The sequence below is a fragment of the Arvicola amphibius genome, chromosome 4 (genome assembly GCF_903992535.2).
Source record: "Arvicola amphibius chromosome 4, mArvAmp1.2, whole genome shotgun sequence".
Classification (NCBI taxonomy): Eukaryota; Metazoa; Chordata; class Mammalia; order Rodentia; family Cricetidae; genus Arvicola; species Arvicola amphibius.
Window position 1 is genome coordinate 102,966,663 of NC_052050.1, and position 14,403 is coordinate 102,981,065.

General features: G+C 43.9%; 1 protein-coding gene across 3 annotated transcripts in view; it reads left to right on the forward strand.

Moving 5' to 3' along the window:
- Positions 1 to 440: 440 nt before the first annotated feature.
- Positions 441 to 14,403, forward strand: part of Abcc1 (ATP binding cassette subfamily C member 1) — a 147,337-nt gene continuing 133,374 nt past the window's right edge. For 2 of the 3 annotated variants that reach the window (XM_038327553.1, XM_038327555.1), the window contains exon 1: positions 445 to 504. In XM_038327553.1, coding sequence (XP_038183481.1) covers positions 457 to 504 — 48 coding nt within the window. In that variant the 5' untranslated portion in view covers positions 445 to 456. Of the gene's footprint in view, positions 505 to 14,403 lie in introns of all 3 variants that reach the window. The other variant, XM_038327556.1, reaches the window with a different exon arrangement.

Consider the following 14,403-nt stretch of genomic DNA (forward strand, 5'->3'; position numbering starts at 1 on the left):
TGAGCTCAGTGTTTAGGATGCAATCATAAGGCTCCGGATTCGAACGACCTCCACTTCTACTCGTTCAGAGGCTCTGAACAAGCTTCCTCACCTCTGTGAGCCTCAGTTTCCCCATCTGTTTCCTTTCCTTTCTTGTGAGTTCACATCCCTACCCCGCCAGTTGACTCTGAAGGAACAAGCCCCAAATGCCGCAGCAGGGGAAAGGCTGTACAGTTAGGATCGCCTGGGACGAAGCCAGGGTGTGGAGGGCCCAGAGCGGGGTTCCACGCGGCCGTGCGGTCATTCGGAACTGGCAGGGGGTGAGAGCTGCAGACGAGGCCTGCAGGCCCAGTCCGGGGAACCGAGTGGCCTTACTTGCTCCCACGCGCGGGGCGGGGCGGGGAGGGGCTGGGCTGCATCCCGGTGACGCGAGCCAACCGCGCGGCGCTGCGACTCCTCGCTCTGCCGGCCACCCGCATGGCGCTGCGCAGCTTCTGCAGCGCTGATGGCTCCGACCCGCTTTGGGTAGGTGGTGGGCCGGGGGGTTGGGGGGCAAGGGGTGGCCGGAAAGGTCCCGGGGACGCGGGGGACGCTGGGACCGAGGGCCCAGCCGCTCCCCAGTCCGAGCCCCGCTCTGCATACGCGGGAACCCGCCACTCGGGCCCGAGCGCAGTCGCCGCGGTCAGACTCTGGGGACCCGGTTCCGGGAGAGCTGGGCGTGGGCGGGGAGGGGCTTCGCTGCTTTTGGGGTTCGGCCCTCCGGTGGGGACGCCTGGTCTGGAGGCAGCAAAGCGGGGGATTTGCCGTCCTTTGTTGGGGTAGGATCCCCATTCACAGCACAAGCCTCATCTCTGAACACTGGGCAGAAGCTCTAAAAAGGGACTTCCTACCCCTTGTATTGGGGATCCCCCCACCGTTTGTATTACCTCTCTGTTACTCTGGTATCAAGTTTTTTTCATCGTTTCCTTCCTTTCTGCCTAAATGCTGCTGGAAAGATTTAAGGAGACAGAGAGAAGGGTAGGAATCCCTTCTGCCCCTCTTTGCGGGTTTGGGGTGCAGTGGAAGATGCCCGGGACCCTGGTACCCAGGGGAGTGCCTTCCACCCTGTAAGGTGCTGATGCTCGGCCCTGGGGATGTTCTGGGACTTCAGGCCCTTTCCAGATTTCTTCTGAAATGATCCTAGGCTGGGTTCCCTGACTGACTGCTCTAATCCCCGGTGTTTGTGGATTTCGTGTCCCTGTAATGCGATTTGCCCATTGTTCCAGAACAATCTTGAATCGTGCTATTTTGATTATTTAGTAAATACAATAGGAGAGCCTGGCCACAATGATTTTCTTTTTTCTGTTTGACAAACAGGAAAAACACCTGTATCTTAGTCTCTGATTAGTGCCCACAAGTACTTTCTTGTACTGTTTTGAGTTACCTCCCTGATTAGAGTGAGGGCCTATGAAGGCCCACTGGCAGACTTAAGTCTTTTGGGTGAGGAAGGGTGCTATTTTTGGTTGAGAAACTTACCGCGCTTGGATATGACTCCCATTTTAAAGCCACGAGACTGGAGGTTTCCCTAGGGCGGAAAACAGTGCTAGTGATTAACATTCAGGGGTCTGCAAGAGATTGGTGCCTGTTTGCCACAGAGAAACACCTGTATGTTCATTATTTACCCTTGTGCCATGTGTGGAGAAAACAGAACTATTCTGCGAGGACCCGTTGGGATTTGGCTCAGTGGCACATGAATTCTGGTATATTTCCTGGTTTATTTTCTTCTCTTGTAGTGGCTGAAAGTAGGTTGACTAGTCATTAGATTCTCTACCAGTTTGTGTATTTTGTATATATATATATATATATATATATATATATATATATATATATAATATATATTATATAGATACATATTGCATGCTATGTATGAGGGTATGCATACAGTGGTTCTCTCCATCATGTAGGGTCTTGAGGATCGAACTCAGGTCTTGCCAGCCCATACTAGGATGTATTTTATTGCTGGGCAGTGATGATTAAAATGTGTTTGGGGTGTTCTCTGTCTTCTAATCAGCTAAGAAGCCTACTCAAGAAACCCAATTTTGTGTTCTTTCTTTTTAGGGACTTTTTACCACAGAAAATTAAGATAAATGAACTGTGCTTGGCAGTAAGGGTGACTGGTCTTCACCTTAGGCAGGTTCCCATCCTCCCTCAGTTTTCATTTTATAGACTTCCTATGCCCCTCCTCCCTCTGGTCTAGGCTTGCTGAATGCCCCTGTTTCTGGAGTCCTGGAACCAGAATGGGTGAGAGGGCAGTTAGCAAGCAAGAACTTCTGTGTACGTAGAGAATTCAAATATAATACAAACTGGGTCGGTTAGCCTGGTGTGGAGGCACATATCTGCAATCGCAGTACTTGGAAAGCTGAGGCAGAAGAATTAAGAGTCTTAGGGCAGCTGGGGCTAGACAGCAAACTGAAGCAGGTAGCTAAGTGTTACAGTCAGCACAGGCTAACCTCATGTTGGCAGGCACCTGAGCTCCCCAGCCCTGCCATCGGATCCACGGCCTCATACAGACTCTCACTGTGTTAGCATCCCCTGCTAGACTTTATCATCTGGAGTAAGCTAGTTCACTGCTGACTGTGCCTCCCTTTATCTGTAGAATAGGGGTATGGGAAAAGCTTCCCAGTCTTCTAGGGCTGTGGTATGAATGGTTTAGCCTGTGCTGTGGCCATGGGTTTATCGATGTGAGAGGTCTAGCTTGTGCTCTGGCCATGGGTTCATCAGTGTGAGTGGTTAGCTTGTACTGCATTTCATATATATTTTTTAAAATTCTGTCACATATCACAACTCCACTGTAGTTTCCCCTCCCTTCCTCTCATCTCCCCTTGCCCCCAGACCCACTACTCTGTTTCCCTGCAGATGGGAGCAGATGCAGAGACCTATATTTAGGCAGAGCTTGGGGAACTCTGTGGAAGAGGGAGAGGAAGGAGTGTGGAAGCCATAGGCGTTGAGGACACCAGAACATGGCCATAGAGTCAACTAAGCAGGGCTCATAGGGGCTCACAGAGACTTTGTACTTTTACTTCCTGGTCATTCTCTGGGACTCATATTCTCTTTGGTGGAAGTGGGCTACAGTCTATTTGCCACTCATACTTGGATCTTTTTAGAACCAACACCATTCTTAGAGAAGTCAAGGTTCCACCCGTAGGGACTCTCTTAGAGCCTTGCTCCTGGAGGGGCTGCTGCAGAGAATTTACCACATTCCCGTAGTCAAAGGTTTGGGATTTGAAAAGAGAAACTCAGCTAAGTGGAAAATTGGAGTTGAGGGGCTGGTAGTGGCTTACTTCTCTTCTGGGAGTGTGGAGCTGGTAGGAGGTGGGGAGTTTTGTGGCTAATCTTTGGAAGATGGTTAGGAAAAGGAGTCTGGGTGTCTCTTTGTAAATTACTTTTTAAAAAACGTATGAGGAAATGGCTCAGTGGGTATAAGTGCTTGGTTGTACAAGCAGGAGGGTCTGAGTTTAAATCCTAGTACCTATGTAGAAAGCCAGGCATGACTGTGTCTGTAATCCCAGCACTGAGGGAGTGGAGAAAGACTGGTTGGCTTCAGGTTCAGTGAGAGATAGAGATAGTCTTAAGGAAATAAGAACACACCTAGAGGAAAACACTTGGCATGTTTCTTTGGCCTATACATGGGTGTATGTGTGTTCTTATACATATGTGCACACCATCACACAGTAAATTGAAAAGTTAGAAAATATGTATTAAGCCTTGAGTAGGCTTGTCTTCTTAGCTGTAGTAATATTTCATTTGTATTTTAACAAATAAAGCTTGCCTGAAGTTCAGAGAGTAAAACAGCCCCACTGGTCAGCCTTACAGACCAGGCAGTGGTGACACACACCTTTAATCCCAGCAGCCACAATAGTCTGCCATAGAACTGGGCAGTAGTGGTCCTCGCCTTTAATCCTAGCACTAGTGAGGAATATAAGATGGGAGGAGACAGCTCTCATACACAGTCTCATTTTGAGGATTCCTGGAGTCAGAATCACCATTTAGACTGAGGCAGAGGTAAGAGCCAGTGGCTGACTGTTTTATTTTTCTGACCTTCAGGTTGAACCCCAATGTCTCTTTCTGGGTTTTTATTAGAAATGCTACATTTGGTGTCCAAAGTAGGGCCAAATGAAAAAAAGGGGGGCTATAGATATGATAGGATAAAAGGGTAGATTATTGAATCTATTCTGAAAAAACAGGGAGGATATAGATATGATAAGATAAAAAGGTAGATTAGTGAATCTACTTTTAGAAAGCAAGTACTAGTTTTAAATGTTTTACATATGATTGGACTTTTGTATATTGTGTACAAATTTTGTATATTGCTACAAATTTGAAATTAATTTTGTTAAAACATACTGTGCATACATTTTTAATATTTTTCAATGTATTGTGCCTATATAGCTCATTTAACAATGTAATGCAAATTTCTTGTCTTTGAAAGTTATTAATACCAATTATTTAGGATAATAAGAAAACCCAGGTTAGTAATTAGTCACCTGTTAAATTATAATTGAACTTGTAGTTGAAAACACATTAGGTGTGTTTTCAAGGTCAAACAAAGATATATTTTAGATAGATAGGTCAGAGAGCTACAGAATATGGCATTTAAGATGTTTTAATGGTATAGGCTTCTTTTTTTTTTTTTTTTTTTTTTTTTATGACAATGAGACATGTCTGCTCCTGGTGGCACTAATCTACTTCAGAGAAGAAAATGGGCATCGAAGAAACTCCACATGGAGTTTACTTTCTTTGTGGCAAATATAAGTCATTGGGCAAGAAAATGCCCTTGCTGTGACTGCTGATAGAACATTCTCCTAATTGGACAAGCAGGACATAAAAGAAAGTGACTGCTGAACATTGTTAATACAAGGAGGGACAGCCCTTCAGAATATCCTGCTTCACATAAAAGTCTGTCGGATATGCTAGGCCTGTTGGCCGAAGATAGATGTCCCAGCATTGCAGAGAAACTTTGGGTGACTGTCCTGGTAGCCAGCTATTTCTGTTATTCCTCACATTTTTTTTTGGAAGTTGCTTGCTTGCATTTCTTGCCTGCTCAGTCAGTATTATTGCTTTAGTCTCTGAGGAAGTTGAAGATTAGATAGTTATAGTTTTCATTGTTTACCTGATGCAGAAAACAAGTTATGATAGAAAGTAAATTAGGTATAAGACTTTGGACTCCAAAATAGGATAGATATGGAGTATTTTCTCTAAATTTGTCAAATGCAAATAGACTAGATATTGTTGATGTACTTATTGCTTATATATTGTATATAGTCAATGTACTTATTGTATATAGTTTTTTTTTTTTTTTTTTTTTTTTTTTGGTTTTTCGAGACAGGGTTTCTCTGCAGCTTTTTTTCAGAGCCTGTCCTGGAACTAGCTCTTGTAGACCAGGCTGGCCTCGAACTCACAGAGATCCGCCTGCCTCTGCCTTCCGAATGCTGGGATTAAAGGCGTGCGCCACCACCGCCCGGCTTAGTTTTTTTAGTTATAGCCTTTGTTTATTTTAGACAAAAGGGGAAATGTAGTGATATTTCATTTGTATCTTAATAAATAAAGCTTGCCTGAAGTTCTGAGAGTAAAACAGCCACACTGGTCAGCCTTACAGACCAGGCACTGGTGCCATACACCTTTAATCCCAGTAGTTAGAATAGTTTGCCATAGAAACCAGGTGGTAGTGGTGCACACCTAGAGAGGAATATAATACGGGAGGAGACAGTTCTCAGTCAGTCTCATTTTGAGGATTTCTGGAGACAGAATTGCCATTTTGGACTGAGGTAGAGGTAAGAACCAGTGGCTGGCTGTTTTGCTTTTCTGACTTTCTGGCTGAACCCCAGTTGCTCTCTCTGAGTCTTTTTTAGATGTGCTACATTAGCTACTGAAGAAGCTGAGGCAGGAGAACCACAAGTTCAAGACCAACCCGGACAATTAAGCAAGATCTTGTTTCAAAATTAAATGTAAAAAAAAGAACTAGAGATTTAGCTCTGTAGATAAACACTTGCCTAGCATGTGTGAAACCCCCTGCTCAATTTTCAGTACCTCCAAAAACAAACAAACAAACAAACAAACAAGGAAAGAAAATGAAAAGTACTAATCTCATGCTTAATTATAGATGTATTGGAAATATTAGAAGCTGAGCACAGGACTCAGGCAGTTATGTAGGTGATGGCTCAGAACAAGTGCCTGTGTGCCCTGCTTTCAAACCCTAGTTCTGCAGCTAAGATGGGTTACTTTTCTACTCTGTAACTCAGTTTCCTCACATGTAATAATGGTGTATATAGCAAATGTTGGTAATTTGAACGCTGAATAATGAATTCTTGGAAGTGCTAGGAACAGTGCTGCTCAGTACCTGGCTATCACTCAGTAGATGTACGTGGAACTCCTCTATACTTGATTTTTGCTGAGAACATCTGGACACACAGAATTCTGCAGCAGGTCCGTAGTGCATGCTCTGGACTAAGTGGCTATGGGGGCTGATTCAACCCCCTGAACACTGTACCTGACCAGTGCAGCAAATGGATCTTGGTGACGAACTGGTGGAGTTGTTCCTGGGGTAGCAAGTGACTGGAAAGCCTTTTTTACCCCCGCTCCTCCTGCACCTGTGTTGCTCTGCTCTCCTAAACCCGGGATTGCCATAGTCAGGCCTCTTCCCTTCCCTTACCAGATGGATGTAGCATGTGAGCAAGCCCAGAATGATGGGTAAGAGTGCCCAGATAACCAGGCAAATGGCTTGGGGACCTGTGGAAGTGGCCTGAGAGGCTCTGGTTCATGATCCATGACCTTGTCCCTTGTCCTTGCAAGAGAAAGCTGCAGCTGTCTCTGACTGAGACCAGGTCTGGGGTGTGTGTGTGTGTGTGTGTGTGTGTTCAGTGCAACTGCCTCTGGTTGAGACCAGGGTCTGGTGTGTGTGTGTGTGTGTGTGTGTGTGTGTATGTGTGTGTGTGTTGCAGCTGCCTCTGGGGTGTGTGTGTGTGGGAGTACAGCTGCCTCTGGCTGAGACCAGGGTCTGGGGTGTGTGTGTGTTTCAGTGTGAGTGTGTTGGAGGTGCTTCACCTTGAGAACATGGTGGTGGGTGACAGCCTCTTCTGTTTGGACGGTGTCCACAGAAACCTTTGGTGGGGGGTGGGGTGACACTGAAGAACATTCCTATATGGCTGTATCCTGGGAGGAGCTGGGGTACCTTTGGTGCTCTGTCTTCGGAGTTTTCTCTTGGGGGCCAAAACCTGTGGTGTCCTTGGTTCTTGTTCCCTCCTACTGTGTATCTGTCTGCTCTTGCAGAATGTGTCCAAACTAGTCAGGGCTGCCTTCTGGGGCCTGAGGTGCCATTTATTGAGCCGATATTGTTTGTTTGCTGTTTTGGTTTTTCAAGACGGGGTTTTTCTGTAACAGTGTTGGCTGTTCCGGAACTTGCTTTGTAGACCAGGCTGGCCTGGAACTCACAGAGATCCACCAAGTGCTAGGATTAAAGGTGTGTACCACCACTGCCAGGCTTTGTTATTGCTTTTGAACAATATTTTTTTATGTAGAGCTGGGGTCTGAACCTAAGGTCTTAATACACTGAGCTACTGGCATCCCCAGTCTTCTTTTTACTTTTTATTTTGAGACAAGAATCTCACTAAGCTACCCAGGCTGTCCTTCAACTCTGTAGCCCACGTGGGCCCTGAACTTGGGATCCTCCTGCCTCAGCTTCACCAGTAACTGGAATACCAGTCCTGTACCACACACCCAGCTTCCTGTCACTCTTCTCTCTGTGTTCTTCCTTGATCTGATTTCTGCGTTCTAGTATCAGCTCAGCAACTAGAGAATGTGTTTTTGATTTTTATTCTTTTGTAATTCTGGGATTAGAATCCAGGGCCTGACAACTGTTAGGCAAGCTCTTTCTCACAGAACTCCAATTCCAGCCCATAGAAATCCTATTAAGAGACACCAGACCCAGGACTTGGAAGGCAGAGGTAGGCAGAACTTTTTTGAGTTTGAGGCCAGCCTGGTCTACAAAGCGAGCTCCAGGACAGCCAGGATGTTACACAGAAAAACCCTGTCTTGAAAAAAAAAAAAAAAAAGGGAATAACAGAGACAGAACAGACCCTGCCTTTCCTTTGCTCCCCAGTAGAGAGAGACACTGACCGAGACACCAAGACCAGACCCTGCCTTCCTTCTACTTAGCACCCTTCAGTGACTCCCCAGTCACCCTGTTTAACCAACTGTGGAGCATCTAGCCCTGTTCTCTCTGTGCCCTTATCTAGTTGCTTTCTTGAATATTCTCTTCTCTTCAGTCACAGGGACTCCTCAGGCATCTTTTCCCTGACCCCTGTACTTCTTGTACACCCAATTTCTTCTCCCACCTCATAGCACTTAATTTTTCTCATGTGACTCTAATCTTAGTATCTAAAACTGTCTGGTGCGCAGTAATTACTTGTTGCATGAATAAATGACCTAAAACCCTAGAATAGCTTTCAAACTTCCTTGAAGTTTCTCTCTGAGACATTCAGGATAAAATGCTATTCTGTGTTTTGTATATTTGGTTTTCCAGTGAGATCATGTCCATCTGTTTTCTCCTAGGCCTGGGGCCTCACATCCAGTAGGCTCAATCAACATTTAAACAAATAAATAAAACTAAGTAAAATGTATTCATTTATTTACAGACAAGGTCTTCTGTATAATGATGGTCTGGAACTTGATGTGTAGATCAGGTTGGTCTCTACCTTCTAAGTGTTGGGATTGAAGGTGTATGCCACCATGCCTGGCTTTTTGTGGTTTTGTTTTGAGACAGAATCTTGCTTTGTATCTCAGGCTAGAATTTACTGTCTTCTTGCCTCAGCTTCTTGAGTACTGGGATTATAGGCTAGTGCCAGTAGGCCTGGTTTCAGTGTTTTAGTGTGTATGCCTGAGAGATGTGTTCTGAATTGGGTTTTAGATCTAGTCTACCTCTAGGCTGGCTTGGCTTTATTTATTTCCTTAGTCTTTAATATTTTATTTTTTTATTGTACTTTTATAGCCCAGGCTGGCATCAAACTTGCTATGTAGCTGAGGATGACCCTGAACTCCTGACTCTCTTGCTTTAGCCTCCCAAGTGCTGGGATTACAGGCGTGTACCATTCACCAGTTGTGGTTTTTGGCTTTGTTTTAATGATCTGAACTGCTGTCATTTCTGGTATGAGGATTTTACTGGAAGATTTTACACAAACACCTGGATTTCTGGCTTCTCTTAAATAATATTGGACAGCACTGGGCCTCACTGTAGCAACTCCTGGAAAATCGACCTGTAGAGCCCATTTCCCTTACTGCTGCTCTCTTGGAAGGCCAAGTGTCCATTGTCTTCGCTTGTTCTTTCTCATACCTGGTTGCCGTTCTTCCTGGATCGAGTCCATGTGGCATCTCTCTGTTAGTATTTGAATTGGGATCTATTGCTTCATAGCCCAGTCTTAAGGTGGCTGAACTGGGACTTACCCGACTCAGTAGGTTATTTTGTTTTGTTTGTTTGAGACAAGATCTGGCTGCGACAGTTTGACTTGGATTTTACTGTATGGTATAGACTTGCTTGGTCCTCTTGCTTCAGCCTCCCAAGTGCTACGATTAGAAGATGTGTACCTGGTCTTTAGATTTTTAAAAAGATTCATTATCATCATCAACATGAGTAACAACATCACCATCAAAAGACGGCCTTACTACCTAATTCTGACTGACCTGGAACTCATTCTGTAGACCAGACTGGCCTCAAACACACAGAGATTGGCCTGCCTTTGCCTTCAGAATATTGAGATTAATTAATTAGTTAATTGTTTTATTGGTTTTTCAAGGCAGGGTTTCTCTGTAGCCCGTCTGTCCTGGAACTCATTCTGCAGGCTGGTCTAGAGCTCAGAGATCTTCCTGCCTTTGCCTTCCAAGTGCTAGGATTAAAGGTGTGTACTACAACCGCCTGACCTTCCCCCCCCCCTTTTTTTTAAAATTGCACAATTACACACACACACATAGATAGATAGGTAAGTAGATAGATAATTTTTGGGGGCCAGAATACTGAGACTAAAGATGTGCTCCACCATGCTTATTTTTTATTTTTATTTTTTTTGTCAGAGATCGATTGAGCACCATGCTTTTTTAAAATTTTCTCTGTGTCTCTGTCTCTCTCTGTCTCTGCCCTCCCCCATCTGTGTGTATGTGTGTGTGTGTGCATGGTCATGTGTGTGTGGGCTTGAGGAAGCCAGAACATGGATGCCCTGGAGTTGGAGTTATAGGCAGTTGTAAGCTGCCTGATGCAGATCCTGGGAACTGGACTTGGATCTTTGGTAAAAGCAGTACAGGCTTTTAACTCCTGAGTCATTTCTCCAGCCCTTAGGTTCTTTCCTTATGCTTTCTGTGTGTGTTTTTGGGGAATGAGCCCAGGTCTTGACTATCTAGGCGAGTGTTCAGTTGCTCAGCTGAACCTCACCCTCAGTTGGCTAGACTGACTTGAAGGCCCTGTCTCTGTCCCAGGTGTATTTGCCTTTAGCAGGAGTGGGTGGACTGAGGGTTGTTTTCCTGGGTACCCTAGGATTCTGAAACAGGTATCTGATACTCCAGTAGGCTCTACGTTTTCCAAGTAGGGAAAGGACTGGATTTTATGACCAGATCTTAATGGTCAGTAAAAGCACCAGCTTATAAAAACTTGCCTGAACTTTTATTAAATGAGTGGGTTGGGGTCCTAAAGGAGAGCTCAGACTTTCTGGAGCAAGTTTCTCCTAGCTTGACAAGAAATTGGGGATATTGTCTGCCCCGGTGGAGTTGTGTGTCTTATCTTTTTCTCCTCGGGGTAAGTTGATTAAGGACACCATATTGTGGTAAGACAGTGTATTTATGGGAGAGTCAAGGTGTGGGAGAGTAGGGCCTTCTTTCTCAACCCCAGTCCTGTTCACAGTTGGACCAAATTGTTCTTTGTGGTGTAGGGCCACCCTGGGTACCACTTCAGGGTATTTGACAACGCCCTGGCCTCTGCCTACAGATTGCCAGGCATACCTCCCCTTATTACAACAACCAAAAATGCCTTCAGACAGTGCCAGATGTCCCTTGGGGATCACTGATGTGGATGAAGACGGAGGACTAACTTGAGAGTAGAAGTCCTCCCTCATCTGGAGTTCCTGTGTTTTTTAAAAATATTTATTTATTTATTATGCATACAATATTCTGTCTGTGTGTATACCTGCAGGCCAGAAGAGGGCACCAGACCTCATTACAGATGGTTGTGAGCCACCATGTGGTTGCTGGGAATTGAACTCAGAGTTCCTGTGTTTTTAGGCTGTGCAGTTTATTGGATAATTGCTGTGGAGCTGCCCCTGGAACTTAAAGAAAGGGAAAGAGATGAACTCCAGTTAGCCAGAGAGGGAACTTGGAGCAGCCTGGTCTGTTTCCTTCCTTCACCAAGACTTCTCATTGGTGTTTTGGGGACAGTTTGGTGTCACCAGTGAAACTGTCCTTTACATAGAGAGTGGCTGTGAGAGCCTATCCCTTTATCCACTCCTCCTTTTATTTAAGAGGTCTCACTGTGTAGCTCTTACCTCAAACTCAGAGCCTTTGCCACTTGAGTGCTAAGATCAAAGGGTGCTTTACCATGCTTAGCCGTTCATTCTTTATTGCTCATGTGTGGAGGTCAGAGGTGAATACCAGTTTTATTTTGAGATGGGGGTCTCACTGAACCTGGAGCTTAACCATTTTGTTAAGCTGAGTGACCAGAGGCCTCCTGCTAATTTCTGTCTCTGCCTTCTCACCCTGGAATTACAGATGGCATGCCATTGCACTCAGCTTTAAATGGGTGCTGGATCCACTTAGCTCCACAGCCTTCCTTCCCCCGAGACAGGATTGACTACTTGACTTTTTTCCCTTTTTTCCCGTTTTATTTCTTTCTCTTCTTTTCTTTCTTGTATAAGGAACCCTTTATTTTTGACCAACAACCAAGATCAGTCTAATTTCTCAGAGAGACTCTTGATACAGAAGCTCAGGGTTTAAGCAGTGGGTTTAAAAGCAAAAGATCACAGATTATAATGATCATCAATCTTAGATGAGGGTCAGAGTAACTTTGCAACATTTGTTTTGGCAGAACATAATATATTTATCAGATACAACATGACAGTTGACTATACCTTTTTCAGTTATTTTAGCTTATGCTTAGCTTGTACAAACATTAATACTACAAGCAGAGTCATGGAAAATCCAAAATGTGTTGCCAAGACGGACATGGCTGTTTGGGATGGGAGTGGTTAGAGTATTGAGACGTGTCTAAACAGACACACAAAAAGAGCCAGCACAAGATGGTATTGCCTTTGTCACTTTGTTCACCCATTTCTTTTAGAGACTTTCAAACCCTTGGTTTTGGCTAAAGGGTAAATATTGGGTCCTGAAGATAAGTAACTTAATCAAGTCAATCTTTGCCTTACAATTTTTAAAAAGCAGTTTATTATACTGGGCCCCACAGCAAGTCCTATACAAAGGAAGAGTGTAGGGCTAACGAGAGCAGTGAGGAGAGCTGTAAGCTGCGGGTTCCAGTCAGTTTGAAGTTTCAGGAGGCATTTGACTCAAGCGCCTGTTATCTTCTATGTCGGTCCTGATTTAGCATGGGAGCAACAACCCTCACACAGAATCTTACCCCATCCCCCACCTCCCCACGTGAAATCTCAGCCTTCCTAGTTTGGGTTTTTTTTTTTTGTTGTTGTTTCTTTTCCTTGTAAGCCTTTTTAAAAAATTATTTTTTTGAGCTATATATTTTTCTCCACTTCCCTCCCTTCTGCTCCCTCTCTCATGACTCCATGCTCCCAGTTTACTCAGGAGATCTTGTCTTTTTCTACTTCCATGTACATTAGATCCATTTATGACTCTTAGGTGTTTCTTTGTTGTCTAGGTTCTCTGGGTTGTAAATTGTAGGCTGGTTTTTCTTTGTTTTATGTTTAAAAGCCACCTATGAGTGAGTACATATTTTATTTGTCTTTCTGGGTCTGGGTTACCTCACTCAATATGATGTTTTCTAGTTCCATCCATTTGCCTGCAAATTTCAAGATGTCATTATTTTTTTTCACAGTGTAGTACTCCATTGTGTAAATGCACATTTTCTTTATCCATTCTTTAGTTGGGAGGCATCTAGGTTGTTTCCAGGTTCTGGCTATGACAAATAATGCTGCTGTGAACATAGTTGAACACGTGTCCTTGTGGTACGATTGAGCATCCTTTGGATATATACCCAAAAGTGGTGTTGCTGGGTTTTGAGGTAGGTTGTTTCCTAAGTTTCTTAGAAACCATCACACTGATTTCCAAAGCAGATGTACCAGTTTGCACTCCCACAAGCAATGCAGGAGTGTTCCTTTTACCCCACATCCTCTCCAACATAAGTTGTCATCAGTGTTTTTGATCTTGGACATTCTGACAGGTGTAAGTTGGAATCTCAGAGTTGTTTTGATTTGCATTTCTCTGATGGGTAAGGATGTTGAGCATTTCCTTAAGTGTCTTTCAGCCATTTTAGATTCCTCTGTTGAGAGTTCTCTGTTTAGGTCTGAACCCCATTTTTTAAAAATCGAATTATTTGTTTTTCTGATGACCAATTTCTTAAGTCTTTGTATAATTTGGAGATCAGACCTCTGTGTGATGTGGGGTTAGTGAAGATCTGTAGGCTGTTGTTTTGTCTTGTTGACCTTGTCCTTTGCTATACAGAAGTGTCTGAGTTTCAGGAAGTTCCATTTGTTAATTGTTTCTCTGAGTGTCTGTGCTGCTGGGGTTATATTTAGGAAGTGGTCTCCTGTGCCAGTGTGTTCAGTGTACTTCCCACTTTCTCTTCTGTGAGGTTCAGTTTAGTTGGTTTTATGTTGAGGTCTTTGATCCATTTGGACTTGAGTTTTGTGCATGGTGATATGGATTTATTTTTGTTCTTTGACATCCATTATGCCAGCACCATTTGTTGAAGGTGCTTTCTTTTTTCTATTTTTAGTTTCTTTGAAAAAAATCAGGTGTTTATAGGTGTGTGGATTAATATCCGGGTCTTTGATTTGATTCCATTGGTCCTCCTGTCTGTTTATGTCAATACCAGGCTGTTTCTAATACTTATCTCTGTAGTTTGAAGTCAGGGAATGTGGTGCCTCCAGAAATTTCTTTATTGTACAGGATTGTTTTTGGCTGGGATTTTGATGGGCATTGCATTGAATCTGTAGATTGCTTTTGGTAAGATTTCTGTTTTTACTATGTTAATTCTACTCACCCAAGAGCATGGGGGAATTTTTCCATTTTCTGGTGTCTTCTTCAATTTCTTTCTTCAAAGATTTAAAGTTCTTGTCATACAAGTCTTCCACTTGTTTGGTTAGAGTTACTCTGAGATCTTTTATTCTATTTGTGGCTGTTGTGAAGGGTGATGTTTCTCTGATTTATTTCTCAGCCTATTTATCATCT